Source organism: Nannizzia gypsea, genomic scaffold (assembly GCF_000150975.2).
Source record: "Nannizzia gypsea CBS 118893 supercont1.2 genomic scaffold, whole genome shotgun sequence".
Classification (NCBI taxonomy): domain Eukaryota; kingdom Fungi; phylum Ascomycota; class Eurotiomycetes; order Onygenales; family Arthrodermataceae; genus Nannizzia; species Nannizzia gypsea.
Window position 1 is genome coordinate 3,378,522 of NW_003345200.1, and position 27,674 is coordinate 3,406,195.

A 27,674-nucleotide genomic window follows, 5' to 3' on the forward strand; every position below is an offset into this window, starting at 1 on the left:
TAACAATAAGGAATTGAGTATTCTCAGTCTTACCGTAATCATGTTCTTTTCATTTGGGTTCCTGCCCATAGTCTATGGTGTATGTTCAATACCCCATTTCATGCTTAAGTACCAACCGAGTGTTGACAGAATACTAACGATTATACAGCTACTTCTATTCACCTTTGTCAAAACAGTCTATAACCTGTACTTTCATCCCCTCAGGTCATACCCAGGGCCATGGTTAGCACGCGCTTCCCGGTGGTACTATTCGTACTACCTCAAAATCGGACGGCTCCCACACAAGACGAAGGAATGGCATGATAAATATGGCCGATGTGTGAGAATTGCACCAGACGAGCTGTCGTATAACACCGCAGAAGCATGGGAGGATATTTGTGGTAGGATGACAAGACATGATCTCTTTCTCGTTTATACTTGGACTCCTGCTAATGGCTTAACTTGTACTTAGGACACCGAACGGAAAGTAGGATGGATAGCTTTGAAAAAGATCTAACGTTTTTCCCGCCTTCTCCGAACGGGGTGGATTCAATTGTGAGTAACTGATGTGTTCTTGTGTGAAAACCATGACCAAAAGCTGATTGTTTTTGTTGCGTAGATTGTTGCAAAGGATGACGGTATAATCACCACAATGATTTGGCAACGAAGTAAGGAAAGGGCTGACTGAATCGCATAGTACACCGACGATTTCGAAGACTACTGTCGCATCCGATGTCCGACAAAGCTCTCAGTGCCCAGCAAGAAATCATTACTGGTTACGTCGACCAGTTGATCGATGAACTCCGAGAGCGAAGTGTCGGCCATAAAGGGGACAAGAAAGGCGTGGTCGACATGGTCCGCTGGTTCAACTTCACTTCCTTTGATATCCTTGGAGACCTAGCGTTTGGTGAGCCATTCGGCTGTCTGCGCAGCGGTGTCATGCACCCCTGGATAGAGCTCATCTTTACTGCCATCAAGTCTGTAATGGATATGCAGATTATCCGTCGTGTTCCTGGCGCCTTCCCCTTGATGATGGCAATCGCTGGGATGTTCCAACAAAGCCAACATTTGCAGGACCAGTTCATGTTCTGCCAGAAGAAAGCACGCGAGCGACTTAGTAGAGAAACTACCAGGCCAGACTTCAGTAAGTCCGCGATTGGGAATATTCTGAGAGCCTTGATGCTGACAGCTTTGATAGTGACGTATATTCTCCGCGCAACTGAGGAGAAAGGGATGACCCAGGATGAGATCGAGGCAAATGCACAGATCTTGATTATGGCTGGTAGCGAGACCACTGCATCAGCGCTGTCTGGTATGTAGAATCCAGAAAGAAAGAGCAAAGTAAAGTGGGCTAACATGGTATGCGGCGAACCAGGTACACTTTTCTATCTGCTCAAAAGCCCGGAAGTTATGCAGAAGCTTAGAAAGGAGATGGAGTGCAATTTCCAACAGGAATCTGATATAACCATGCGATCAACCCAGGGACTGGAGTACCTGAATGCTGTCATACAGGAAGCGATGAGGGTGTACCCTCCTGTTCCTTGCACGTTTCCTCGCACAACACCCCCGGCCGGTGCCATGGTCTGCGGCCAGTTCGTTCCAGGGGGTTACATTGTTGGTATCAATCAAATGGCAGCCATGACTTCTGCGAAGAATTTCACAGATCCGACAAAGTTTGTGCCAGAAAGGTGGTTGGGCGATGAGCGTTATATAAGTGATTGCAAGAAAGCGTATCAACCATTCTCATATGGACCACGCAACTGTCTCGGAAAGAAGTAAGTATTCCCCGAATGCAACTGGTATCTGGGTAACTTAAGAAAACGATGCTAAGAGATTTGCTATAGTTTGGCGTATGCGGAAATGAGACTTGTTCTAACGCGTCTGCTGTGGAACTTTGATTTGGAGTTGTTGGAGGAGTCGAAGGACTGGCATGACCGGCAGAAGGTATGGATGATGTGGGATAAAGGCGATTTAAACGTTAAGATCCGGCCACTGCGGCCTTAGTAAGAAATATCTGTAGTGTGAAATCTCCGTGAGGCTGTTTTTCTATGTACACAAGATGAAGGGAATTCAATATACAACTTTTTTTTTAGATGATTATGTCGTTAGATGGTGGAAGATAACTTGCCCACGCGCTCCTCTAGCTTTATGCATGGGTTGGGCTCTAGAGTGATGGAATCCCGGAGAGTGTTGAGAACCTGAAGACACCGCTGCAGCTCACGCTGGAGCAAATAAGACCGAAGTTCTAGCTGTTCATCCTGGCTGATTTGAAATGACCCGAACCGAAGATTGGGCAGGACATTGCCACTGGTGTTGCCCCGCGATAGGGATTTACATGCACCGATGTTAGTGAGGCCTCCCATGCTGCTAATAATACTGGCACGATCGCTCTCTGAAGGGTCCTGCCCTACACTGCGTTCGAAAAGGGTGACAATCTGCTCAATGGCAATGAGAAGTAACATGGCGCAATTGGATCGCTCCTTATGTGCGCCTTGGCTCAGGAGCCGTGAGATTTCTGCAAGTGTGACTTTGTTGGTGTGCATGACCACGTCCAGCGCGATGACACCTCTTTGGATGTGGTGTTCTAGAAACTCCACTATTCGGTTACAGCTTAGGATAGTCCAGCTTCGATAGTTGTATTGTTGTTGATGGCGCCGCCCATTGGTAGAGAAGTCACCATCACATTCCATCACAGATACATTTTCAGTATACTGGGATGCGGAACGGCTCGGGTAAGACCGTGAAGGATCGAGGTGGACAGAGCGTCTCTTCTTAGTGGATGGTGTAGCTGGGGTGGCAGCAGGAGTCTCCAATGAACACATGGGGAGATCCATCGGGTGAAAGTCATGGATGTGGAGATCCAAATCCGGTAGATCCATGTCTGGAAGATCTGGAAGGTCGAGAGGAAGCATTCCAGCATCCAAGAAAGGGGTAGCATGGGCTGGGCTTTGGATATGAGAGACTCCCGCAGCCTGACTGTGGCACCGGGATGACCGACTAGGGTCGTGCTCTGAAGACATCAACTGACTGGGTAGAATGAAAAGATCTGCAGAATCAAACGGATTGGGAGACTGATCTGCTGAAGGATTGGTCCAGTCCGCATATATGCCGACAGGGGATTTGGGGGTGTTCGCGTCAAAGCATTGACCAGCATCAGCCCCGTTTGGTTTGTCACCGAATTCGAGAGTAGGATGAGGCTCGTCAGGCTCGGTGGCCGTCGTGGTGGTGATGGTGGTGGTCTGAGTGTCTGCGTCGGCGTCGGCGTCCTGTTGCTGCAAGACGGCGGATTCAGACCGTGGAGTTGGTGCAGTCTTCTCCGCTGGGTTCGTCCGGGATTGCTTATTTGCCCGAGCCCGGATTCCTGGTACCTTCCCGACTCTAGACACTGCATAGACACACTCATACTGCAGATTGCTACACCTAGAGCAGCCAGTTCTCTCGCCGCTGCACCGTACCTGGTTAATCTTATTAGCATATCGAACGAATATATGGAGACTATCTATCAATACACTACTCCGTACGGGTCTAGGTGTTGTTTACCTTTGCTGCATGGCATTGGTTGCAGGCCGACCGCCATCTCACGGGCTTCCCTGAGGAGTCGAGCCTGCAAGGGTAAGGTCAGCAAAGGGCAGATGAAAGACTGGATGGATAAAATGGGCTTACAGACCGCTCGATGGTGGTGGCGGCGGCGGCGGTGGTAGAAGACATGTTCTTTATGGCAGGGAGGATATGGGAGCGTGGCGTATAGATTAGTTTTCTTTCTCCCAGATAAGTGTTTGATAGCTTCTGATAGCCAGCTTCTCGTACGGAGGAAGAGGACCGTTGGTAATTCTTATATGGCTGCCAGTGACGGTGAGCTAACCGCTTTTTCTTGCCTGCTCAGAGGCCGACAGGAACGAAGCGAGAAAACCTCAGCTTGCGGCTGGAGATATCTCCCCTCTCAGCCAGAATAAAGCACCGTCATTTGCTTCAGCCCTGCCAAAGATGGAGACACGATCCTCCGGGGGTCAGTCATGCTGCGTCTCGGGATGCATGCATGGTAGCCAAGCAGCGCCCATCTGGAACATTACTAGACCTGTCTAAGGGGCCCATCACACGGCCAGAGCCTAAGCCAGGTGATAATATAGCCAGAATATCGAGCAGCACCCTTTTCTGGTAGGCCGGACAGGCGCTATAACTCTAGATGTAGATAGCAGTGAAGAGTCGCAGCCAGGAACAAGCCGTCCAAGCATCAAGCCATGCCGCAAGCCCTGCCCGCCGTCTCGTCCCCTTCGTCCGCGCATCCTCCCGCCGTTTCTGCCTCCCTGGTCGTCCCTGGTTTTCCCTGGCCGTCTCTTACCTCGCCTCCCCTGGTCGTCTTTCTCTGTTTCTTTCTGCGGCTTAAGCGAGAAAAAATGCAGAAGCTGAAGTTGGTCGTCAAGATTTCCCAAATAGGAAATTGGTGACTAAGCTGGCTAAGGTGTCGATCTTTTTCTTTTTTCTTTCTTTTTTCAACCTCAAAGCTTCAACTTCAACTTCATCTTCGTCGTTTCTTCCACTAAGCATGACAAATTAATATGATACGATACGCAGGATACGCTGAGAAAACTAAGTTAAAACAGAAATATGCTTAAGTGTGGTAACTAGAGGAGCAGGGCTGGCAGGCCAGTTTGAAATGTTTACCGCCAGATGATCGCCGGTTGAGTGATCGACCTGGCATCAAGCAAGCACCTTTTCCACCGGAATACGCTGGGAATACGCTCAGAATACGCTGGGAGTACAGTAGAAAGGAACACGCCTGACTCTCTTGATCTCTTCACTGATCTAAGCCGTCTCCCCGCCCCCAGATGCCTGCCCATATCGTATCATGGAGCCACCACATAGCAAACATGGCAAAGCGGACCAGGGCCCGCACTGCTGGAGGAACGTGGCCGTCTTTGCCCGGCCCGGTGCGCGCAGTGGAGTGGGTGAGACTGCTGAGCAGAGCCATTATCGGAGTCCAGAAGGCCAGGAAAATAGCTGCCCCCATGCGCTCCCACGTTGTCGAGGGCGGCTCATAGCAGGGATACTTTTGGCGAATACGCTCAATGTAGGAAGGTGGAAAATTCGCGGCCTGGGCCCCGTCAAGAATAAGACCCTTGAAGGATCGAGAGCGGGGAGGGGAAGGAATGTTAGATTGTTTTGTCTTGATCGTCATGGACTTCGAGACGGAGAATAAGGGGGAGAAAAAAAAGAAGAAAGGAAAGAAAGAGAAGAAATAATGGATGAAAGAAAGAAATATGGGAGCTCACAAGATATCGTTCTGTGGGTCGAGCTTCCGGCCAGCGTTCCAAGGTACTGACCAGCGTCAAGACACGTATTTCATTGCCCCAGCGCTCCCGGTTGGCTGGATGGACTGGCTGCGCGGCCACCAGAGCCTCGTCGTAGGCAATTCCGCCCCCTTCTGAACCGATGATCTCAATCCATTGAGCCCACGATATCAGATATGCTGTCCCACAGAGGACGTCGTCGTCGTCGACGCCAGTCTTTTCCGTTGCCGGCTTGTATTCGGTGATCGAGGCGTAGCACGGCTCCCGGTATGGGAATCCTGCGCTGGACATGGCCAGCCGCCAACCAGCTACCTTAACGGCAACAGCCGCCTGCGGTGTCATACCGCGATCTTCACGGAAGGTTTTGGCCGAAAGGTTCGATCCATAAGCCAAGTACCAGACCAACCGCTCCTTCGCGGCCTCGGCCTTGGGAAGCGGCGAGGGTGATACAAACATCGCCGCAAAGGGGAATCTCCACGACTCAACCAACCAAAGGCAGAGGGGCAAAAGCAACCCAAACAACGCAATGCTTGTTAATGCTGACAGATTTTATTACGTCGATTGTGGTCTGTTACCCTGCAGCCCTCTATTGTTCTTCCGTCCCTCTCACGGCGCTATTTCTATTCAGATAGCAGACGGCGTTTGCGTAATGTTCGGAGACCGTGGGAGCTTGTTGAATGCTAGCTATCCAGTCCTTCGGTCACCGGGGTAGCCTCCCACAGCTGGATGGTATCGAAATGAGAGAGTATCCAGGGGGCAGCTGAGTGCGATCCTTGTTCTTTGTTGTAGCGATTCGTAGTTTTCCACCTTTGCAGGTTTTTTTTCATCCCTTTCTGCTCTTTCTATCTTCCAACATCTCTCACTCACTCCCAGGTCTTTCCTCTCTTTTATATCACAACCACGCAAGAGCAGACATGGAGGAGACGCGGCCCGCCGAAGACGGCCAGCGTGAGCTCAAGCAGTCAGTTACTCGCGGCACCCGGTTCTGGATGGTGTTTGTTTCGCTCTGTTTTGCATCCTTCGTTGCATCCCTGGATATAACGGCCATCACCACTGCGCTACCAACCATCACCCGCGAGCTCCACGGCGAAGAAAACTATGTTTGGATCGCGAACTCGTATACGCTGGCTTCCGCCGTTGTCCAGCCACTCACTGGCCAGGTCTCTAACATTATCGGCCGTCGAAACCCCATGATAGCCATGGTCTGCCTCTTCGCGCTGGGCAGTGGCCTCTGCGGTGGCGCGACCTCGACAGCCATGATGATTGCTGGGCGAACCATTCAAGGCCTCGGTGCCGGCGGCATTCTTCTTCTACTAGATGTCATCGTAAGCGACCTTGTTCCTCTACGCCAGCGAGCTCAGTATGTCGGCATCGCGCTCTCTACCTGCGCACTGGGGACGTCGCTGGGCCCGTTGATAGGAGGTGTCCTGGTCGAGCATGCTAGCTGGAGATGGGTCTTCTATATCAACCTTCCCTTTTCGGCCTTAGCCCTGATATCACTTGTGCTCTGCCTCAAAGTCCAGCACCAGCGTGAGGCAACGTGGAGACGGGCTTTAGCTCGTGTCGATTGGATCGGAAATGCCATATTTATTGTTGCAATTTGTGCTATCATGTACGCCTTGGTTATTGGCGGTGCCTTATATCCATGGTCCTCTTACCACGTCCTTGTCCCTCTTGTCCTAGGCGCGGTCGGATGGGCACTGTTCCACGTCTTTGAAGCATCCCCTTACTGCTTGGAACCCACCATGCCCCCTCGTTTATTTCGCAACAGGACCTCGATGGGCGCATATATCCTCTCCTTTCTTGGAGCGATGTTAATGCAATGGATCGTCTACTTCCTGGCCTTCTTCTTCCAGTCAGTCATGAGCCAGTCCACCACCATGTCGGGAGTTTCCGTCATACCCTTTACGGGCTTCCTTATACCATCGGCCATTCTCGGTGGCGTCATCATATCCAAGACAGGAGCCTATCGCCCCTTACATTGGGCAGGGTTCGCCATAATCTCCATATGCATGGGGCTCTTCAGTACTTGGTCTGTCCGCACCTCTCGTGCCGAATGGGTTACCCTACAGTGTCTTGTAGGGATCGGCAATGGCTTCCTTCTGACTAGCATTCTTCCCGCTATTCAAGGAGCACTACCAGAATCAGACAATGCCACTGCAACTTCAGCCTATGCGTTTCTTCGCAGCTTTGGTTTCGTATGGGGTGTTGCTATCCCAGCCGTGGTTTTCAATGGTCAAGTTGACCGCTTCCTGGGTAAAGTCAGCGATCCTGCTCTCCGCAGCAAGCTTGCCCGTGGCGGTGCATACTCTTTAGTAGGAACTTCATTCTTTGAAAGTCTTGGCTCAGAGAAAGATGCCGTACAATCAGTCTATACAGACAGTTTGAAAACAGTGTGGCAGGTTGGCATGGCTTTTGGGTTGCTCGGATTTGTCCTCGTTGGAGTGCAGAAACACATTGAGCTACGGACCACCTTGGAGACTGATTTTGGACTAGAAGATGCCCCTCAACAAAGAGATACATCGGCAGAAGAAGGAGCCACTGCGGCGAATGAACCGGCACAGGCTCCTACATCAAAGGCCCAATGAAGTCCCTGCCAATGCCTGAAAGGATCGTCATGGCTGTCTTCTAATGTTCCTTAGGAAGTGGAAACCATTTTATATGATAGACTTGTTTATTAAACTTAATTTCACTACATGACATGCCTTGAGTGGCCTGATGATACTACCTAATAATTTCATCTTTTATATTTACAATCTCGCATCGATACATTTAGACAGAACAAGACGCATATTCTAAGATTTTAAATATCAGTTAAGAATAATGTTAAATTAAATTGAATGTATGAAATATATTGAAGCTCGAATTACTCAGGGGATATCAACAAATTCTGGTTATCCTCACTGTCGGCCTTGACCTTTGCCTTTGTCTGCTTCTCCCACATTTGACTGTACATCCCATTCGCAGACAGCAGTTCGGTATGGGTACCCTTCTCAACAACGCGGCCTTGATGTAGGACAATTATCTGATCTGCCTTTGTGATCGTAGAAAGCCGATGACTATGATATAGACGATTTTAGTAATCGGTATTGGCAACAAACAGGAAAATATCATGACTTACGCAATAGTGATGCTTGTTCGGCCTTTGGCTATTTTTTCGAGAGCCCCCTGAATCTGGCGCTCTGTCTGTGAGTCCAGCGAGGCTGTAGCTTCATCAAGGAGCAATATCTGGGGAGATCTAAGGAAGGTCCTTGCAATAGTTATCTGTCAAAGTTAGCCATGCGTGGACCCTGAGTAGCTAGTTATACGAATAACTTACCCGTTGCTTCTCTCCACCAGAAAGCCGCAGTCCTCGTTCACCGACTTTCGTCTCATAGCCATCTGGGAAACTCATTATCCGGTCATGGATACTGGCCGCCCTACAGGCCTCGTATACCTGTTCCATGGTTGCTTCCGGCCGTGCGTATAACAGGTTATATAGCACGGTGTCGTTAAAGAGAATTGCATCTTGCGGCACAACTCCCAAATGGCTGCGCAGACTTGCAATAGTCATGTCACGAACGTCCATGCCGTCAACTTTGACGGATCCTCCGGCAACGTCATAGAATCGGAATAGGAGTTTGAGGATAGTAGACTTTCCACTACCGCTCTCTCCAACTATCGCGGTTGAAGTGCCAGGTTCCACGACAAAGCTAACATCTCTGAGTGCTGGACGACGCTCATCATAGGCGAAATTGATATTTTTAAATTCCACTTTGCCAGTGCAATAATTTAATGGCATAGCATTCTCTCCATCTGTAACCAGGGGCTTCTCCTTAAACTGTAATAAAGTTAGTACGGGTGTTGCGGCACGATCAAAACTGAAAAATAACTTACCAGAGCCAACATTCGCTCTGCATCAATTAGATTGTTCTGAACTTGGGTGTAAAAACTTCCAAAGAAGTTGAGAGGAGCTTGTAGCTGAGCAAGGTATGTGATCAAAGTGACAAACATTGCAACTTTCTGCATATCGGCCGATATCTGGTAGGCACAAAGCAAGCATACGATGGCGACTCCTGCTGTAAATAGCAGATTCTGGGTAGCGTTCAGCATGTTTAGAGAGAAGAACACAAAGTACTCGGCACCCTGGAAGGATTTTATCAATCCATTGAAGCGGCTGAGTTCATTGGGAACAGCTGAATTGTGATGGACGGTTTCGTAGGACATTAGAGCATCCGTCCTAGAACAAATTTGTTAGATATAAATATTCGATCAGCGTAAAGACAGAGGAATATCTTACTTTGCTGCTTCCATTTCACGTTCACGGTTAACCATCTCACGTCTTGCTCGGCCACGGTATTTTGCCATGTAGATAGTCACGAATAGATATAACCAGGTAACGGAGATGACAATCAATGCATAAAAGGCTCCAAATTCAATCAAGAAGTATAGAGCAGCAATCCATAAATCGGCAACCATGGGAAATAGTTGGAATATCAGGCCATCCAAGAATGTATTCAACGCACTTCCTTTGCTGAGTGCGCTCATGACCTCTCCGATCCGCTTGCCTAGATGGAATTCAAGGGAGAGAGAAAGGACATGTTCGAATGCTGAAGATGTGAGCCTTCTATATGTTGACTGACTGACGCTGATCCATAGAAGAGCTCTGATAGACCCGATAACACCCTGTTGGCCCTGTAGTCCTCGCAAGACAATGTAGATTGCAAGCTGTTTGTAAGGAATCGTACCGGACCCAAGGGAGCCGACAACAAGACCTAACTGGCGTGGTACTAAAATATTAACTATTCTTTGGAGTATTAAAAGGAAGAAGCAAAAGACTGCCCGCAGCTGTAGTCTTCGTGAATCTGAAGGCCTATATTTATCTGGTTTAGCATGTTGGGACACCAGTGGAGGTTGGAGGTAAAACGGGCTCTCACTGACCAGAGGAAAGGGAATAAGGTACTGAAGCCGACAACGTAGTCTAGCCATCCTCCATGCTGTGCATCACGTACTGGCTTTGCAGCAATTTCACCTAGCAAAGGGTCGGTTTCGCCAAGTTTGATGTGTGACCAGGCATACATGGGCTGGAGATAGATAGCGGCCATGGCGACGAAGAATCCCATTCTTAGCATAAGGAGACCCAGCTGGATGCTTTCCATCCCAGAATTAATGGGATCTTTTCCAAACTGGAAGCAAAACATGGCAATTTGAAGTGCCTCTGTGACTGCGGCGAGTATCCATGCATGGGCGTGGGATAGGGACGGGGAGAATGGCTCATCAGGGTCTGGGAGTAAGCCGGCCACTAGGAACATCACCACCGCGATATTCGAGGCCTAATACTGTTAGATTATCTGATATAAGTAGTGGAAAATAGTGTGAGTACCATATATTCCTTATTAATCCACCATGCTCCGGATGTGAAGCCCTTGGTGAGGAGAAGGCCAATGATGCCTATGAATAATACCTAAACCAAGTTAGTATCTCTATCCAACATATAGACTGTATGTCCCCACTGACCAGATTGACACATTGCAGCAGTTGAAGCCAGAATATGGCTGTAAATGCCGTTTTACGGTTCTTCTTGTACCATGGTGTTGCGGTGCCTTCTTCCTTCTTCTGCCAAAGGGCAATGGCAAGTCTGGAAAAGAGGTACGATAGATAGACAGAAGCCGGGTAGGCCCAGCACAAAGCCAGAGTAAGTATGGCCACTTGCATTTTCAGATATGAATGTCCTTGAAGCCTTCAGAGTAGCTTGACTTCGAAATAATGTAGAGGGGAGAGGCCGTTTTGATAGTTTCAGGGGCATGCTGTTCGGTAGCCGAGAGGCGGCCGGTGAGACACCACCTCGGCCACTGAAGAATGGATATATGATGAGAGTGTTACCAGCATGTCTGAGGCTGGAGTCAAATCATTGAGTGCAAAAAAGAAATAGAATTATCAAATAAGATGGCTGGAGCAGGACTATCGAAGCGCGGTGCTGCCAATGTCGACAAGATCATGCCGGGGATAAGTGCAGCTTTACTTGAAAGAACGAAACCCACTGCACCCCGTATCGATCTCTCCACGGCCGAGAATTGGCTACTGCGCGACGAGATTATTGAATTGACAAAGGAGGGCATACGAGACGGACTGAAGCCTCATGTACGGGTGTCTAAACTATCCAGCCGTGGTGGTCGTGGCCTTCTAACAAAGTTATATCTAGCATTTCTCGTACCCGAACGAATTTGCAGGCGACGCAGACCTTATCAAGGCTCTAGCGGGATTCTTTAATGAATACTTCCATCCTCATATCCCAGTGGAGCCTGACCATGTCGCAACTGCGCCAGGGGCAGCGACCTGTCTGAATACCTTTCTCTACAACACCTGCGAACCTGGGGAAGGAATTCTTGTTCCAGCCCCTTTTTGGAGTAAGTCTTCCTACGAGATTAGAGGGAAACAATAAGAAAAGCTCTGACCGGCTGGACAGATGGATTCGACTGGCTTTTTACTGCACGATCGTCTGCAGTACCGGTGATGGTTCACGTCGAGAAGAGTGCAGATACGCTCACATCCCAGCTTATCCCGGCCCTGGAAAAGGCGTACAGCGAATCCAAAATCCCAATTCGGGGTCTTTTGCTCACCAACCCGCATAATCCCTTCGGCCAATGTTATCCTAGGTCTGTACTTGAGGACTGCATCAGGTTCTGCCATAGCAACGGCATTCATTACATCTCGGACGAAGTCTATGCGCTCTCGTCATTTGAGAATCCTGAGATCCCAGACGCTGCGCCTTTCGTATCTGCATTGCAAATCGATGTAGCCGGGTTGGGCTGCGATCTTTCGCGAGTCCACACCTTCTGGAGCACCAGCAAGGACTTTGGCTCGAATGGATTCCGCGTGGTTAGTACTTCTTCAATTCCCCTTGCCTTGACTGTGAGAATTGGACTGACAGGCAGATAGGGGTGCAGCATAACTCAGGCGAACAAAGAGATGCACGTAGCTTTGGCGCTGGCTTCCAATACCGAGACAAGTAGCCTTGCTGCAGTCGCTTCAACAGCACTGCTCACGTCGCCGAAACTGCCAGAGCTTCTGCAGCTTAACTCCCAGCGTCTAAAGGAAGCATATACTGTCATCACAGACTTTTTCAAGAGGGCGAACATCCACTACATTCCTGTGAATTCAGCCCCTTACATATTTGCGCGGTTAGTGCCGAACGCACAATCCTGGGACGATGAACGTTCCATGATCGGTCAATTAAAGGAAGCCGGTGTTGTTGTCAGCAGTGGTAAGGCATACCACGTCAACGAGGAAGAGAAGGGTTGGTGTAGAATGACCTTTGCGCTGGAGAGATCCAAACTGGAGGAGGCTATTAAGCGCATGGAGGCTGTCCTGGGCCAACAAGAACGCAATTAGTTCGGTAGCCGGCCGGAGTGGCCTTTAAATGATATTTCTTGAAATATATAAATCAACGCCGTGATCTCCCGGTATTTTCCATTTGATTTCCTCCGTACGCCTGCAAGGAATACTATTCGGCCCATAATGGAAGCTCTTAGCAATAAAGACTTGCACCCGGCAAACGGATCAATTGTTCCACATCTTCTACTCCTAGCAGCTCAGATATTGATACTTGCCGGCCCTCGCCAGCTTCCCGGACGCCGAATAATAGCCGCAACGACAATTCTCACTCTGGCGGTGGTAGCCCAATGCAACAGATTTACCAACAACCCAGGACTTGCCAACCTCTTTGCGCTGGCCTGGCCTCACTGGCTCTCGGCCCTGGAAAAGACTGTCTTTGCATCCCCTGGGGGACCCGAAGCCGATCTATGGAGAATAGACCGCGCCGTTAGAGAAGCTGTTGCATGGCCGGCTCTCGGGTGGAGGAAGATAAAATGGGCAGTGACCATTGTGCTCAACCTCAGGGGTATCCGATGGAGCTACCAGGTCAAAAATGTGCCACCAGTGCCAGGATTGGATCGAATGAGCCGTACACGATTTCTGATATGGCGTCTCACTGAGTTCGGCTTGGTTATTTTGATGGCAGACCTGGTGTCGCAGATGGGGCTTCGTTTTTTCTTTAGTGATGCCGCCGGCGTTGTGGGAACGCTGGACTCCAAATACATCACAGTCAGCGACCATCGACTGGGATGGAGCTTTCTGAAGGCTTTGACATTTGGACTGGGACCATACTACTTTATCAATATGCAGTATCTAGTCGTCTCAATTGTGGCCGTGGCCGTGGGAATCAGTCGACCATCGGTAAGTCTCAACCTGATGTATAAGGAATAACTAATATATTAAAGCTGACAATGTATTTATTGAAACAGGACTGGCCACCGCTGTTTGGTAAACTGAAAGAAGCCACCACGGTGAGAAACTTCTGGGGTATATTTTGGCATCAAATGCTGCGCAGGGTTAGTATCCCGGTGTCCCCAGTTCATGGCTGAACTGAACAGAGTAGCTGACCAGCGAGTAGAGCCTGAGCACTATCACCGGCGCCTTTGTTGATGCTGTAGGCATACGTAGGGGCACAAATGCATCCTCCTATACGCAGCTCTGGCTGGCATTCACCATCTCGGGGGTGATGCATGCCTTGTCACAGCTCCTGATGCCTCGGCCAGCCAATATCACACCCGGCGAGATCGTTATTGGCATCTTCCTCTTTTTCCCTTGTCAAGCGGCGATGATCACGGTCGAAGACTTCGTCATCTGGCTCTGGAAGAAACATCTCGGCCTGCAGACGCCACGGTGGGCGCCAGCCTTGGGCTACATCTGGGTTGTCTGCGCTCTCTGGTTCTCGCTCCCATTTGCCGGCGACTCCATGGTCCGGCTGAAGATGGGAGAAGTGCCTCCGCTCCCCTTTACGCTGACGGCTCCTCTCGTGCGCATGATTCCAGTTCCATGATCAGTTGAATAGTTATTGATCCGACGTCAATTGTAGAAGTAGTTAGTTAGTTACGGAGTATTTATGCCTGGTAGATGATTGTTTGCCCTTTGTGATTGTTCAAATAGATAAATATTTAGGCTACATCTTTTGATGCTCGGCCTCAGCCCCTTTTTCCCGTGTTTCAGATCCTTCATCTTAGCCAGAAATCCTACAAGTAAAAAAAAAAAAAATTAATAAAAAATTAATGAAACATAATTCTTTCTTGCATTCGATGTTAATTTCTGTTAATCCTACTGCGAACTAAAATCTCGGTCTCCGGCGCCGCCATCATCTGGGCCTCAATTGCAAAATCCTCCGGCCGGTCTCCTGCAGGGCGAGGCTGTGCCCAGTCGAAATCATAGCTCATCAAGAGCTTTCCGAGGACCATCTTGACCTTGCGGATGGCGTAGAATCGCCCTGGACAGGCATGGTTGCCATAGCCAAATCTGTGAAGAGGAGCTCATTAGCTTAAAATACCTTCAGGCAGGAAAGGCTAGCAATTGCACAACTTACTGAAGGAATTTCTGGTCAATGGTGGATGCCAGCCACCGATGGCTTTCTCCTTGCTTCTGTCGATAACGGGCAAACCTGAACCCGTCGAATCGATGGGCATTTTCGTAGTTGTCCGGATCGTGGTGAACAGCTATAGCTGGGGCGATGATATTTGTGCCTCTGGGCAACGTCAGGCCGTCATGGAATCGGAACTGCTCATCCATCACTGTTCTGGCCACGGTCACTATATAGGCTATTAGCATCCGTATATCATTCACCAAATCAATAATCTACTTACATGAACCGGCGGGATGCAGCCTCATGGTTTCGCGAATGAAACTGTCCATCAGAGCCATCTGTGAGAGAGCTTTGTCGGTCCACCCGCCATGTCTGGCGATAACCGTAGCGATCTCCTGGCGGATAGGCTCGAGGTGCTCGGGGTAGGCGAGGATATTGATCAGGCACTGCGTAACTCCTACACTGGAGGCACTGCTCGCTGCGAATGTCAGGTGAAGCATATGATAGGCCTGATGCAAGGGGGCGTCGTCTCCAGGGAAAGACGGCGGCGTGTCGAGGGTCCATTGAAGAGCGTCCTGGTATTTTGAAGACGCTTCTTTATCCTGACGGCGGGCGTGAATGTGAGGAAGAAGCAGCTTTGCAGCAGCATCTCGGTCCCTGAGATGGAACCATATCGTGAGTCTGGCAACGAGCTTCCGCAGCGGTCCCAGATTAATGAAATTCCAGAAGATACCGTGCAAGAAGAGTGACCGGGAGAAACGGGTTGTGATAGAGAGATACTCTTCGTCTCGACAGAGTTCTTTTCCAACGAGAATTCGGTTCGTTGTTCGGTGGACGATGGAAGCAATGATATTAGAGACGTTGAATTTCTTCCAGTCTATATTGTCGTTAGCATTGAAGTAGGCTGTTTTAGGGACATGAAGCACTTGCCGGAGACTGCCCCTATCTCCTTTTCGATAGCAAAGTCTGCTTCTTCGGCTAAAAGTGGTGTTAATTTTGCTGTGAAGCATTAGTATATCCCCATTTAACCAAGTAATTTGGTATTCAGACGTACTGAGCTGAGGATTCAAATGTTTTACTACAACATCAATCTCCGTCGTGCTTGTGTAGAGATGGCCAACCGATGCCTCCATGTTAAGCCCCTGAACAGAACATATTTAGTCCACAGAGTTCAGGAGATTCTAGTAGACAACGAAAGACATACATCACTGAGAGCCTGGAAGAAGCTCAGGCTCTTTGGACTCGCTCGCTTGATGTCATCGAGATATTTTGACGGAAGAACCACGTATTCATGGCCAAACACCGTTGTAGCGAAGGGCTTTCCCAGCGCTTTATTAAACTACGGAGCATCGTCAGTATGAAAATATAATTAGGATATACCCGATAGACAGCAAACTAACCTGTTCATATCCTATCTTCGCATATCTAGGAAGGTCAAAGCGAGTTGATTTGTGCCAGCTGAAAAACGTCCAGAGACGCGACTTGCCCAGGCGTGTGAATCCCAGATGGGTGCTCTTACCCCTGAGCAGGACGGCAACACCTAGAAACAACCCGAACAACAGGGCCGTGGAAAGGGGATCGGACATGTGCATCTTTAGAGAAATACGGTGTAAGAGTTACAATTGACCGAATTATTTCGAGACTGAATGGCGGGTTTAATGTATTTAATATTTATCTGGAGGCTGTATTTATAACTCGGACGCCGAAGTCATACACAGTAAGAGCCGGCAATCATACCACAACTCTTAAGCCGTAGGATTTACAGGTCGCGACCAATTATCAGCATTCACCTGCATCTGGACGCCGCCAGCCGCAAAGGCACCCATTACAACGGCCTGAGTGCCGATTTTGAACTGCGAGCCTGCATCGCCGGCGACAAATACCCCTGACACCGTCGTCTCGTTGAACGGGAAGTTCGTCTTAATGTGGCCTTCAGGGGTCATCTCGACTCCCAACTGCTCTGCGAAGGGTCCACGGACTTTGGTCAGCGGTCGGTGAACGACCACGCCAACCATCTCCGAGGTGCCGTCTGTGAAGTGAATGTCTAGAGATCTCTTCTGCTGATGCTGGACCAGCTTGGAGAAACTTCGGGCTTCAGCTTGGAAACCGCAAGGCCCTAGGGCAGACTGGATCTCATCGGCGAGCTGAGTGTTCCCGTTTGTGTAGATGGTGACGTTGGTAGATAAGTTTCGGGCTTGGAAAGCAAGATGCCTGGCAGCATGTAGATTGGCGTCTCCGTCGATAGCAAAGACGCCAGCTTTTGCACATCCTCTCTCCTCGTAGCCACGGTGAACCAGGCAATGGACACTACTGCATGTCAGTGATGGTGTACTCTGTGAGAATAGAACAGGCAAACATACACTCCCTTGGTCCAGCATTCGTCAAACCCAGGGATCTCGGGAAGCAGATCTTCAACTCCCATGGCGAGAATCACCTTCTTCCCTAACCAGGCTCGCTGCTTGTCATCCCAGACACAGAATCTACCCTCATTTGGTCCTTCTGTGAGCTTAGCCACCTTCTCAAGTTTGACATCCGCAAACTCGACGGTATTGTATTTGGACTGGATGTTGAGCTTGGTCTCTTCACGGAAGCGCCTGGGATCCTGGCTGTCCCAGGTTGGGATCGTAGCCAGATGGGGGGCCTTGTCATTTCGGTGGCTGCCCTGGTCAAATACAACCGCTGTGTGTAGCGTACGGACAAGACTGAGGGCTGCAGAGAGGCCTGCCATGCCTCCGCCGATGATAAGGCAGTCGTAGAGGGGGGTATCTTGAGACGTCATGGTTGTAGTTGTGGGTGATAGTTCTGTGGTGTCTCCTTCAGCCGTCCCTACAGCATGGAGGGTGTAATATAGGCACCTGTGCCAACGGCCGGCCACCGATCGGCTTCCCAGGACTAGATGAAGCCGATGAAGAAACATACAAAAGACGAACATACTCCATAGTCCTATGGTCCATTAACCACTTCATTCATCATAATTTTGGAAATATTACAATATCAACGGATAAAAATGGCAGCCCAGTATCCAGCTCAGATGAACTTCCTTGCTCCTCGCAAGCCAGAGGATGCTCCTACATTCTACCGCTCCGCAGCCGCGGAGGGATTTGAGACCAACAACTTTCACCAAGAGCCGTATGGTGTCACTGTAACCGATGCTCGACCACAGAGAGATGAGTTCCAGCTAGACACCCATGGCTTCGCCTTTGCCGTAGACCCAGAGGGTAGCCAGCCAGAGGTGCTGGAGGCCATCCGGGCCGGGGACAAGGAGACCGTCCAGAAGCTGTATTACCCGCTGGTTGAAAAGCTGATCAAGGACCGCACCGGAGCATCGAGGGTATTCATATTTGACCACACCGTCCGACGTCGAGAGGCGTCTCTGGCAGGGAAGAATCCGAACGGCCGCGAGCAGCCCGCGGGTACAGTGAGTAACTCTCTTTGATATATCAGGCTATTATCGATCCAAGCTGACTTGGGATAGGTACATTGTGACCAGTAGGTGGATGAATAACTCTCCTTGCAGGTGGTATCAGGGTATTAATCAACTGCTCTTCTACAATAGGTCTCCTCTCGGTGCTCGTAGACGGGTCTACCAGCATCTCCCCGAGGAGGCAGACAAGCTGCTCAGGGGCCGGGCTCGAATCATCAAGTGAGTCTCACTCTAGCATCTCCATAGGAGCAAACATGGCTTATACGGGGGAATATGACAGTGTCTGGCGTCCACTGAAGGGCCCCGTACTCGACTGGCCACTCGCCGTAATGGACTGCACGACGCTGCAGAAGGCCGACATCCATCCGACGAAGCTGTATCGCGGCCGCTTCGAGCTGCGCGGCGAGACAGTCAGCATCAGCCACAACGAGGGCCAGCGGTGGTACTATCTCGACAAGCAGCAGACGGACGAGATCACCATGATCAAGATCTGGGACAGCAAGGATGTTGCTGGACACAGTGAGTTCTATCTTCCGCGTGTTGTTGCTGTCTCTGCCCTGGCTGATAATGTTGTGTTACAGTGTGCGCTCACTGCGCCTTCCAGCATCCCGAGACGCCTGAAGACGCTCCCCTGCGCGAGAGTGTCGAAGTGAGATGTCTGATATTCAGCGATGAATAGTTAGTTGGTTGTATAGTTAGCACTCCGTAGACACTGGAATAATATGAATTTCTTATAAAATTTTGATCATATTAATTGCTGTCTATTATTTCTTGCCTGGGTGTGCCTATAAACTAGAAGTCTCATCAGCCACCACCCCCTGAGCATCCTTGACCATTTAACCGAGTCGTTGGTTAAAAGACTTTGAGACCATTGTAACCGAGTGATACGGAGCAGTTATTTAAAGGAGTAGTTAAAGTTAACGTAATTCTTCTATTTTATGTTCATCGTCCTCTATTTTCTATAGCTATAGACTAAGACTGCACCATTCATGCCTTTTCATCAAATGCAATCTGGGATACAACCCCGACGGCCGTCAAGGAGCCATGGCTTATCGCCATGCCGGCGGCCTTCAGGGGCATGCCGCAGTCTCCGGTAGCAAAGCATCCAGGGGTCGTCGTCTCGTTAAAGGGAACAGTGGTCTTGAACTCGCTGCCCTGGGGAGACAGCTCGAGCTCGAGGTTATGTTCAAACCCGAGCACGGGAGTCGTCTTCATCGCATGGACGAGGAAGCCTTCGGTCTTGCTGGTCCCGTCCTGCAGCTCGACGTTGACGGGGATGCCATCGGTCTTGCGCAGATGCTTGATGGCCCGGGTGTCCAGGCTGAGCCACTCGTCCTTCTCGACGGCGGGACGGAGCTGCTCGGCGAGCTCCTCGTTGGCGTTCGTGTAGATCGTGACCGTCTTTGCCAGGTTGTGCGCCATGCGAGCAAGATGCTCAGCGGGCTTTGGGTTGGCGACTGGGCCGATGGCGAGAACACCCACAGAGTCAGCGCCGCGCTCCTCGAAGCCGTGGCAGAAGAGACAGTGGTAGCTAGACAGTCATTAGTACCGGCTTAGCCACTAATCAGCTGCAAGTTAGGCATCATCAGCTTACATCGATCGCGGCCAGCAGTCAGCGTATCCAGGGACATCGGGGATCTCGTCCTTCACGCCCGTCGCCAGCACCAGCTTGCGCCCCCTCCAGGTCTTCCCCGCGGCGTCGGTGGCTTCGAACTCGCCCGAGTCCAGCTTCCACACTTTGCGCAGCGCCACGTCCGCCAGCGTCACAGTCTCGTAGCGGCCCTCGGTGAGCTCGCGGCGGGCGGCGGCGCGGTAGTCTGCTGGCTGCTGGTGGTCCCAGGTCGAGACATTGTGCATATGCTCCGTCAGGCTGTTGCGGTAGGTCTGCGAGTCGAAGACGACGGCGGTGCGGACGGCGCGGCAGAGGCCCAGGGCGGCAGCGAGGCCTGCAGGGCCACCGCCGACGATGAGGCAGTCGAAGAGGGCGGTCATCTTTATCGCTAACTATCTAGCTGTTACACTAACCAACTGTTGTGCTGCCTGCGTGGAGTTGAGTTGGTAGGCTGTACGGAGCAGTTGGTGAGAGATGGAGATATCACAGGTTGTGGCTGCTCCGGACCCTGTCCCTTTTATGCAGCGTCCAGAGTTGATATCAAACCCGCAGCTTCATCACCGGCGGCCGAAGCATTAAAAGGAACAAAGAAAGAAAGATGGGGGAAAAGCAAATACGCATTCATCTATATACGGCCGTTGACTGTTGCTACTGCTATTACTACTGCATTGTGATGAGTGTGCAGCTATGGCTATAGGGGTTGCTCCTCCTCACATGCCATATTCCTCCATCTCCCTCGCTCCAGGCGGGCTGCGACAGCTGCTGCGACTCCCTCGCCCATGGCCAGGGCTTTGAAGAGCGTCCGCTGGCCAAGGGACGCGCAGTCGCCGCTGGCATACACCCCGTCGACGCTGGTCATGTACGGGACGCGGGCTGAGATGCGGATTGCCCCTGACTCGGTCAGCTCGAGCTGGAGCTGGCGCGCAAAGGGATCGCTGCCCCTGAGCTGTGCAGCCCGGCGGTGGTAGAGGTATGCCCGTTCACTGTTCCCGGTGTCGAGCTGGATGGTGACGCCGTGGGATGAGTCGGTGTCCGGCTGGAGCTGCTCGATATATGCGGCTTCGACGGTGATTGCGGCATCAGGGGAAACCCGGGATAGCAGCTCCTGGGCCAGCTCGCGGTCTCCATGCGTGTAGACTCGCACGGCAGAGGCAAACTGGCGGATCTGCCAGACGGTGTGGAGGGCCATGGTCAGTTCGGCCAGCTCTCCTACGGCCAGGACGGCGACGGGGACACGGCCATGTTTTCCTTCAGACGGATGCATTAATCTGTCCTCTGTCAGTATAGAACTAGTAATTGGGATAGCCAGTGAACTAGCAATTATAAGCAAAGGACGTACATGCGTTGCTGCTGCCAGCAGGTTTGATACCCAGCAATATCAGGCATCACTTCCTCTGCACCGTCAGCCAGGATAAGCAGTCGGCCGGGCCAGACAGCACCCCTGGCATCTTCTGCCTCGAATATGCCGTTTGGGAGCCGTCTCACTTGCGTTATTCTCCTTCTCTCAACTGTAACTGTGGCTGGCAGTGCTTTGCCTGTTTGTTCTCGAAAAAGGTGGACTAGCTCGCGGTTCTTCAGTAGAGCAGGCACCGAGGGATCTTTCGTCTCGCCAGCAGGACTGGGTACAGGCTCGTCACCAACAAACAGGGTCACTCGATGGTGAGCTTTGCCTAGCTCCCATGCTGCATTCGAGCCCGCAGGCCCTCCGCCGATTATCAAAACGTCTGCTGGTAACCCTGATTCATCCATGATATCCAATGTTAGAACTTTTGGTCGTTATCCTTTCCTCCTCTTGGAATATGGCCCCTTTAATCAAGTCTTTTCGGTTATATGGTCAGCTTCGGTCTCCGGTGGATTACCGAAGGGATCCAGCAGTCTCATGGACAGCGGAAAAGCCAGCCTATATTTTGACCGTCCAGATGCCACTGAGAATAGGATTTGATCACTCCATCAAACCTCAAACTTCAAACATCAACATCAAACATCTCATCTCATAACACAATAACCATGGTTGCCATCACCAATACTACATTGACGGACGTCGAACGGGCCTCCCTTGAATCTACACTGCGGACCTTGATCAGCCAGGTGGAGGCAACTCGGGATGCTCTCCTCGAAAATGGCCAAAGAGGCTTGCTTCACACTCTTCATACAGACAAGGACCTGCCGGACCCTGCCTTTGAGGCCCTCGCTGGCAAGGCCATCAACGTCCTACATGAAACCAAGCAGCTTCTCGAGCCCGGTCATCTAGTTCTTGCTGACCACTTCCTTGGTAAGAGTTTACTCTTCCATTCCTACTAGTACCCATGTTTCCTCTAGGGCTAACCCCATGGTAGGATACGTCAGCACCAAGTGCCTCTGTGCTGCCGTCGAGCTTCAACTCGTTGACATCCTCGCAAAAGCAGGAGACCAAGGCATGACCATAGCTGAGTTGGCAGATGCTAGTGAAGCAAACCCAGATAGACTGCAACAGATCATGCACGTCTTGCACAACAATCATATCTTTGAATATGACGCAGCGTCACATCGCTACCGCAACAACCGAGTATCAGCTTTGCTTCATACCACCCATTGGACACAATGGCATAACTGGGTCGACCTCTATGGAAACGAATTTTACGACATTGCTCGCGGAATCCCCCAGTCCATCCGCCGTGACGAGAAGAAATGGGGCGCTCAGATCAACTTCAACACCTCCGATGACATGTTCACTTACTTCCAGGCGCAAGGCTGGCTACCACGGCTTCATAGAACCCTCGGCGGTGGTGCAATTGCCCAAGCACCCGGCATTCTAGCTGACTACCCCTGGCATGAATTCGGTTCCCGCACCGTGCTGGATGTCGGAGGCGGCGGTGGTGGATTCCTAGTATCTCTCCTTCGTGCGTACCCAGACCTGAAGGGTGCGATCCTGGATCTTCCTCGCACCATTGAACATGCCACTACTCTCTTCCACAATCCCGAGGGTGTCTACTATGACCTGAGGGAGCGTGTTCCCCGCGAGAACCTGATTGGAGGCGATTTCCTCAAGTCAGTGCCTCCGTTTGAAGTCTACACCATGAAATGGGTTCTTCACGACTGGAAGGATCCGGATGTCATTACTATCCTAAGCCGTATCCGGGAAGCTCTTATTCCAGGCCCGGATAGCCGCTTAGTTGTTCTAGAGTCGATTCTGTCTGATGGCCAATATGGACGTCTCTCTAGATACGGCGATATCAACATGATGATGACTGCCAACGGCCAGGAACGTACCGAAGAGCAGTGGCAGGGTCTTGCAGCTGCTTCAGGATGGGAGATTTCCAAGATCTATCCCTTACGGCGCTCGTGGGTTTGTGCTATCGACCTCCGGCCAAGGGCGGACTGGAAGGCGTAATGTGCTTGACCCCGGTGGCCGAAGTGGTAGGGGGTTTCACGGGAAGTGTTGAATGGGCTGCAGTATATAGAGCAGATAAATAACCAGTGTTTGAATTCATCAGATTTTCTATTCTACTCACTCATCCAACTATTAAGATCAATCTAAATAATAACGTATTATCCTCTTCATCATGGCCGCTACCAACGGAGAAGTCGTTCTGGGTGACATGGAGTACGATGGCAGAGTTATTATCTACATCATCAAAGGTGAGTTTCCTGCCTTTCCACGCCTTTGTGCCAAAACTTATGTCCAAATCACTCTTGTAGCCGATCAAACTTCTTATATCAACTATATGAAGCCCCTGATTCTTGCTGAAGAGCTACAGTTCCCGCATGTCCTCTCCGTCATCGATACACGCGATGAATGGTTCTACAGCATTCACCCAGAGAGATACGTTCCCAGTCTCAAGGATCAAGATCCCATCACCAAGGAGAAAGTCATCGTCTTCGAAAGTACTGCCTGCCTCCAGTATTTAACTGATCGTTTTGACACCGATGGCTTCTGGACCGGTCGCACTGCTGCTGAAAAGGGGGCCATCTTATCATGGACTGCCTACCAGACTGCTGCCCTAGGGTATGTTTCCTATTATCATGGCCCTTCTTGCTTTCGTCTCTAACAACTGGAACAGTCCCACGGCCAAGTATTGGCTCTACTTCAAGAAGGGATACCCCACTAGGGCCAATCCAATTGAACTCCCCCGTACAATTGAGAAGTGAGTTTTTATTATTCTTCGAATTTTCTCCCGTTCAACAGATCACTGACCACCATATCTACAGGCTGCATGCAAATACAGTTCGACAATGGGATATCTTGGAAAAGAGATTAAAGGAGCCCGGTCAGGACTATATCGCTCTGAAGGACCGGCCAACAGTAGCGGATTTGTCCTATTTCCCCTTTGCAATGCCTTGGATGTTCAACTTCTTCGGTGTAGATGTCAAGGACTGGCCACATATTCAACGCTGGGGGGAGCGAATGCTGAGCCGGCCTGCGATTAAACGAGTCCTGGAGCGTGCTCCTACTCTGGGGCATTAGATTAGATGTAGCTAGAAGATCTTTTTCTAGACGATTTTTGAATGATAATAGTGTATGAAGATTTCATTATTCGTGGTATAGATATAGAAAATGTTTTTGAAAGTCATAACTACCTAATTCATTCTAGATAGAAACACATAGAAATATATTCTCCATAGTACCTATTCTAAGCTGACAAAATGTCGCGTTTGACACACTTAAGCTGCATGTCTGGAAGCGTGATCCAAGACTCCAGGTCTCTCTTCCACTTTCCGTCCTCCTTAGTCGATGACTCCAACCAGCCAAGTTCGTAGTTAATAGCCAAATGCGCCAAAAGGGTCCGGATAACCAGATCTGCCACATACCGACCCATACACTGCCGTGGACCAAAGCCAAAACGCCAGTACTGGTATCGCAATTCCGTAGCACGATGTTCAAGGAAACGGTCTGGCCGATATGACTTGCGATCTTCACCCCAAAATTCGTTACGGATATTCAGAGCGTAAGTGTCAACAACAATATTAGTTCCAGCGGGGATACAATATCCTCCAACCGTACGATCGGTAGGGGGAGACTGTGCAACTGTGAAGGCAGCCAGCGGCTTCAGGCGAGATGATTCAGATACACAGGCCGAGAGCAATGTCGATGATGAAGCGAGGTATGCATCACGGTTTTCAGCAGCCAGTATTTCAGATCGAAGCCGTTCCTGGATTTCTGGGTGGTTAGCCAGGAAAACGAGATTCCAAGAGATGCCACCAGTTGTCACATCCAAGTTGGCAAAGAGAGCTTCATCAATTGTCTGGTATAGCTGCTCAAGGGTAATGGAACCAGCGGCAGCAGCTTCGGTCATAGAGACAATGGGAAGACCGCGGTTGCTTTCCCTGCATGCTCGCTCATAAGCATTTTGGTTGAAGGCTCTCCAACGGCGTTTAAATTGGGCAAGTTCCCTGTTCGTGGCAGTAGGCAGGTATCGAGACCAGTTCCAGCGGACAAGTCCACCCTGGATCATCTGCTTCCATATTCTCTCGCGGATGACGCATAGTTCCTGTAGCTCGGTTCGCATAACTGTGTCACATTCCCCGTAGAATATCTCAGCCACGATCCAGAATGGAAGCATCTTCAAGTCTTGAGCTGGATGGATACGTCCATATCTCAGGTCTCCAGAGGCATTCAGGTCATCAAAGTGCTGCTGTGTATGCCGTAAAACCATGTCTACGTATGAACCAGTTTTATCATGTTGGAACGGGACCTCAGTCACAGCTCGGAGGGCTCTCCAGCGATCACGGCTGACTAGTCCAACACACTGGCCGAGAAGCTCGCTCATAAGGTAACCAGAGTTGTTGTTCTCCGCCTTGGAGTGTTTGTTAGAGTCTCTAAATACAGCTTGAAGCTGATGCGGCTGGGTGAGGACGCTGTTGAGAGTCAGTAAAACATGTGGTACACACTAGATTTAAGGGGAGTATCGAGTACATACACTTCAGACTTCATTCCGGACCAGATTCGATAGATCTCTCCATGTTCCTTTTCCCACAAATCACAGTTCTCGATCCCTTCGAGGAACTTAGCGACGTCCCCTTGCCCATTCGGCCACTGGTATGGGCAAGTAGGAAGAAGTCGTTTGCCATCTGTTGACAAGATAGGGTAGCGCCAACGAAGATATTTCTACTTAAAATATTAGTAGACTATTGAATATTCAAGCAGGTCATAAGGTACTCACATCCAAGAACACGGACAAAACTCCGCTTGCAAAATTCCGAGTCAGCGGTGATGTGGTTAGGAAGATCACGCCGGCTGCGACGGCGAGAATCGGCAAGGCAGCATCAGCAGTAATGAAACCCATCATGTTTGCAAAGTGACTTTGATCAATTGTGACTCTGCAATAAAATTAACAGCGCCTTGCTCGTAACTATAGGCAATCATGAGGAGGCCGGTTTGCATCCTCCGGAGCCCGTATTATGCATCGGTCACCGTAAGCCTGCAGCCTCTTTAGCCGGTAACACTGCAGTAGGAGAAGCGACTGATCGCATATATATCCTGTCGTGCGATAGATAATTGAGCATTTTAAGCACCAGGGCTCGGCCTAAATCTCAATAATGGACGAAAAAGTCGATATCGAGCGGATGGCTCTTCACTCAGGGCTGGTGGTTGGAGGAAGAAGCCGAAAGCGAGAGGTAACGTACGCCTCGCTTTTGGCATTTGCCCTCTTGTCAACGGCGTCTCTACTCCTACGGTCTGGAGTATTTACAAATTCGAGGAGCTGCACATCTCATCTGAGTCCCTTGGAACAGGTGTTGGTGCAAGCCCCTCTAACCGGTACAGCACCACATCTACGATGAGCTCGAAGCGTTATCTATTTTAGATTGATTAACATGGGTAGTTTAGATGGCCACAATGACTTTCCGATATGGACTCGAGCCTATTATCAGAATCATATCTACCAGTCAAACTTCACCAGCCGTGGGAATCTGTATGGCCAAGTCGACTTTCCGCGCCTGCAGCAAGGACGGCTAGGAGCGCAATTCTGGAGCACCTACGTGGAATGGTAAGGCAGCCCCCTGGAAAATAATCCTTCGCCATGAGAGCAGGGGTGAGAGAAGCTAAGATGACGCAGTCCACGAACCCCGTATACCACTGCGAACGACAGTGAAGACCTCTACCATGAGATAATCCGAGATAGCTTCCAGCAGATCGATCTAGTGCATCGCATGATCGAGCACTTCCCGGCGTCGCTGGTTCATGCATCCTCGGCGGCCGATATCCTGCGTAACTTCCGTAACTTTCCAGGAAGGATTTCCAGCCTTCTCGGGATTGAGGGATTGCATCAAATTGGAACCAGTGCCAGCGTTCTGCGCATGTATCACCGGCTTGGAGTTCGATATGCAACTCTCACACATACATGCCACAACCACTACGCTGACAGTGAAGCTCCCTCGGAGCCCCAGCACCACGGCCTCTCGTCGGCTGGAGAAGCAATCGTGGCTGAGATGAATCGTCTGGGGATGATCGTGGATATCTCGCACACAAGCTTCGCGACTCAGCGTGCCGTGCTGGCCCTCTCTCGGGCACCGGTCATGTACTCGCACTCGTCCGCCTACGGCATATGCCCGCACTCGCGTAACGTACCGGACGATATCCTTAGGACTCTTCAGAAGAACGACGGGATCATAATGATAACTTTTTACCCCGAGTTCACAAACTGCAAGAGCGTGGACAAGGCCTCGCTATCCGACGTTGCTGACCACATACAGTACGTGGGCAACCTGATCGGCTACCGCCACGTCGGTCTAGGAAGCGATTTCGATGGAATGGCTCATGGGATGCGAGGGCTGGAAGACGTCTCAAAGTACCCCGATCTTATCCAGGAACTGCTTGATCGTGGCGTCAGCGTCGAAGACCTTGTAGGAGTTATTGGTGGAAATGTTCTTCGCGTATTGGCAGCTGTTGAAGACGTAGCTCTCAACTCTAAGCATATCTTGCCCCTGGAGGATGACATTAAGCCTTTTTTCAAGTAGATTATGGAATGAAACTAAATGGCCACCCAGCCTTATAGTTAAACT

At 50.4% G+C, this 27,674-nt stretch overlaps 16 protein-coding genes across 16 annotated transcripts; 8 read left to right on the forward strand and 8 right to left on the reverse strand.

Annotated features, from left to right (window-relative positions):
• Positions 1–40: 40 nt before the first annotated feature.
• MGYG_03289 (isotrichodermin C-15 hydroxylase) lies at positions 41–1,983 on the forward strand (the record flags this gene model as incomplete). The annotated part of the gene is made up of 7 exons (XM_003175720.1): positions 41–79; positions 149–380; positions 452–538; positions 677–1,123; positions 1,178–1,291; positions 1,355–1,754; positions 1,824–1,983. The coding sequence occupies 7 exons, from the start codon at positions 41–43 to the stop codon at positions 1,981–1,983; spliced, it is 1,479 nt and encodes a 492-aa protein (XP_003175768.1).
• Positions 1,984–2,084: 101 nt separating this feature from the next.
• On the reverse strand, positions 2,085–3,687 carry MGYG_09013 (hypothetical protein; the record flags this gene model as incomplete). Its single annotated transcript, XM_003175721.1, has 3 exons — positions 2,085–3,423; positions 3,501–3,583; positions 3,643–3,687. 3 exons carry the CDS (start codon positions 3,685–3,687, stop codon positions 2,085–2,087), a joined length of 1,467 nt encoding a protein of 488 aa, XP_003175769.1.
• Positions 3,688–4,774: 1,087 nt separating this feature from the next.
• On the reverse strand, positions 4,775–5,723 carry MGYG_03290 (hypothetical protein; the record flags this gene model as incomplete). Its single annotated transcript, XM_003175722.1, has 2 exons — positions 4,775–5,095; positions 5,250–5,723. 2 exons carry the CDS (start codon positions 5,721–5,723, stop codon positions 4,775–4,777), a joined length of 795 nt encoding a protein of 264 aa, XP_003175770.1.
• Positions 5,724–6,181: 458 nt separating this feature from the next.
• Positions 6,182–7,855, forward strand: MGYG_03291 (hypothetical protein; the record flags this gene model as incomplete). The annotated part of the gene is made up of 1 exon (XM_003175723.1): positions 6,182–7,855. The coding sequence occupies one exon, from the start codon at positions 6,182–6,184 to the stop codon at positions 7,853–7,855; it is 1,674 nt and encodes a 557-aa protein (XP_003175771.1).
• A 278-nt stretch (positions 7,856–8,133) lies between these two features.
• On the reverse strand, positions 8,134–10,961 carry MGYG_03292 (heavy metal tolerance protein; the record flags this gene model as incomplete). Its single annotated transcript, XM_003175724.1, has 8 exons — positions 8,134–8,326; positions 8,389–8,531; positions 8,587–9,087; positions 9,144–9,486; positions 9,547–10,119; positions 10,188–10,579; positions 10,630–10,710; positions 10,764–10,961. 8 exons carry the CDS (start codon positions 10,959–10,961, stop codon positions 8,134–8,136), a joined length of 2,424 nt encoding a protein of 807 aa, XP_003175772.1.
• A 231-nt stretch (positions 10,962–11,192) lies between these two features.
• On the forward strand, positions 11,193–12,638 carry MGYG_03293 (1-aminocyclopropane-1-carboxylate synthase 7; the record flags this gene model as incomplete). The annotated part of the gene is made up of 4 exons (XM_003175725.1): positions 11,193–11,387; positions 11,449–11,653; positions 11,713–12,125; positions 12,186–12,638. The coding sequence occupies 4 exons, from the start codon at positions 11,193–11,195 to the stop codon at positions 12,636–12,638; spliced, it is 1,266 nt and encodes a 421-aa protein (XP_003175773.1).
• Positions 12,639–12,764: 126 nt separating this feature from the next.
• MGYG_03294 (hypothetical protein) lies at positions 12,765–14,127 on the forward strand (the record flags this gene model as incomplete). Its single annotated transcript, XM_003175726.1, has 3 exons — positions 12,765–13,481; positions 13,550–13,636; positions 13,699–14,127. 3 exons carry the CDS (start codon positions 12,765–12,767, stop codon positions 14,125–14,127), a joined length of 1,233 nt encoding a protein of 410 aa, XP_003175774.1.
• A 256-nt stretch (positions 14,128–14,383) lies between these two features.
• On the reverse strand, positions 14,384–16,250 carry MGYG_03295 (SirB protein; the record flags this gene model as incomplete). The annotated part of the gene is made up of 7 exons (XM_003175727.1): positions 14,384–14,594; positions 14,662–14,884; positions 14,939–15,527; positions 15,596–15,657; positions 15,713–15,800; positions 15,863–15,997; positions 16,059–16,250. 7 exons carry the CDS (start codon positions 16,248–16,250, stop codon positions 14,384–14,386), a joined length of 1,500 nt encoding a protein of 499 aa, XP_003175775.1.
• A 153-nt stretch (positions 16,251–16,403) lies between these two features.
• Positions 16,404–17,437, reverse strand: MGYG_03296 (thioredoxin reductase GliT; the record flags this gene model as incomplete). Its single annotated transcript, XM_003175728.1, has 2 exons — positions 16,404–16,965; positions 17,019–17,437. The coding sequence occupies 2 exons, from the start codon at positions 17,435–17,437 to the stop codon at positions 16,404–16,406; spliced, it is 981 nt and encodes a 326-aa protein (XP_003175776.1).
• Positions 17,438–17,665: 228 nt separating this feature from the next.
• MGYG_03297 (hypothetical protein) lies at positions 17,666–18,761 on the forward strand (the record flags this gene model as incomplete). Its single annotated transcript, XM_003175729.1, has 5 exons — positions 17,666–18,076; positions 18,134–18,147; positions 18,215–18,301; positions 18,363–18,601; positions 18,664–18,761. 5 exons carry the CDS (start codon positions 17,666–17,668, stop codon positions 18,759–18,761), a joined length of 849 nt encoding a protein of 282 aa, XP_003175777.1.
• Positions 18,762–19,069: 308 nt separating this feature from the next.
• Positions 19,070–20,074, reverse strand: MGYG_03298 (thioredoxin reductase; the record flags this gene model as incomplete). Its single annotated transcript, XM_003175730.1, has 2 exons — positions 19,070–19,613; positions 19,677–20,074. 2 exons carry the CDS (start codon positions 20,072–20,074, stop codon positions 19,070–19,072), a joined length of 942 nt encoding a protein of 313 aa, XP_003175778.1.
• A 311-nt stretch (positions 20,075–20,385) lies between these two features.
• On the reverse strand, positions 20,386–21,443 carry MGYG_03299 (hypothetical protein; the record flags this gene model as incomplete). The annotated part of the gene is made up of 2 exons (XM_003175731.1): positions 20,386–20,962; positions 21,034–21,443. The coding sequence occupies 2 exons, from the start codon at positions 21,441–21,443 to the stop codon at positions 20,386–20,388; spliced, it is 987 nt and encodes a 328-aa protein (XP_003175779.1).
• Positions 21,444–21,701: 258 nt separating this feature from the next.
• MGYG_09014 (hypothetical protein) lies at positions 21,702–23,064 on the forward strand (the record flags this gene model as incomplete). The annotated part of the gene is made up of 2 exons (XM_003175732.1): positions 21,702–21,966; positions 22,031–23,064. 2 exons carry the CDS (start codon positions 21,702–21,704, stop codon positions 23,062–23,064), a joined length of 1,299 nt encoding a protein of 432 aa, XP_003175780.1.
• Positions 23,065–23,236: 172 nt separating this feature from the next.
• On the forward strand, positions 23,237–24,138 carry MGYG_09015 (hypothetical protein; the record flags this gene model as incomplete). The annotated part of the gene is made up of 4 exons (XM_003175733.1): positions 23,237–23,312; positions 23,373–23,679; positions 23,735–23,818; positions 23,883–24,138. 4 exons carry the CDS (start codon positions 23,237–23,239, stop codon positions 24,136–24,138), a joined length of 723 nt encoding a protein of 240 aa, XP_003175781.1.
• A 166-nt stretch (positions 24,139–24,304) lies between these two features.
• On the reverse strand, positions 24,305–25,960 carry MGYG_03301 (cytochrome P450 oxidoreductase GliC; the record flags this gene model as incomplete). The annotated part of the gene is made up of 3 exons (XM_003175734.1): positions 24,305–25,529; positions 25,592–25,779; positions 25,835–25,960. The coding sequence occupies 3 exons, from the start codon at positions 25,958–25,960 to the stop codon at positions 24,305–24,307; spliced, it is 1,539 nt and encodes a 512-aa protein (XP_003175782.1).
• Positions 25,961–26,210: 250 nt separating this feature from the next.
• MGYG_03302 (dipeptidase) lies at positions 26,211–27,629 on the forward strand (the record flags this gene model as incomplete). Its single annotated transcript, XM_003175735.1, has 3 exons — positions 26,211–26,430; positions 26,455–26,659; positions 26,729–27,629. The coding sequence occupies 3 exons, from the start codon at positions 26,211–26,213 to the stop codon at positions 27,627–27,629; spliced, it is 1,326 nt and encodes a 441-aa protein (XP_003175783.1).
• Positions 27,630–27,674: the final 45 nt, after the last annotated feature.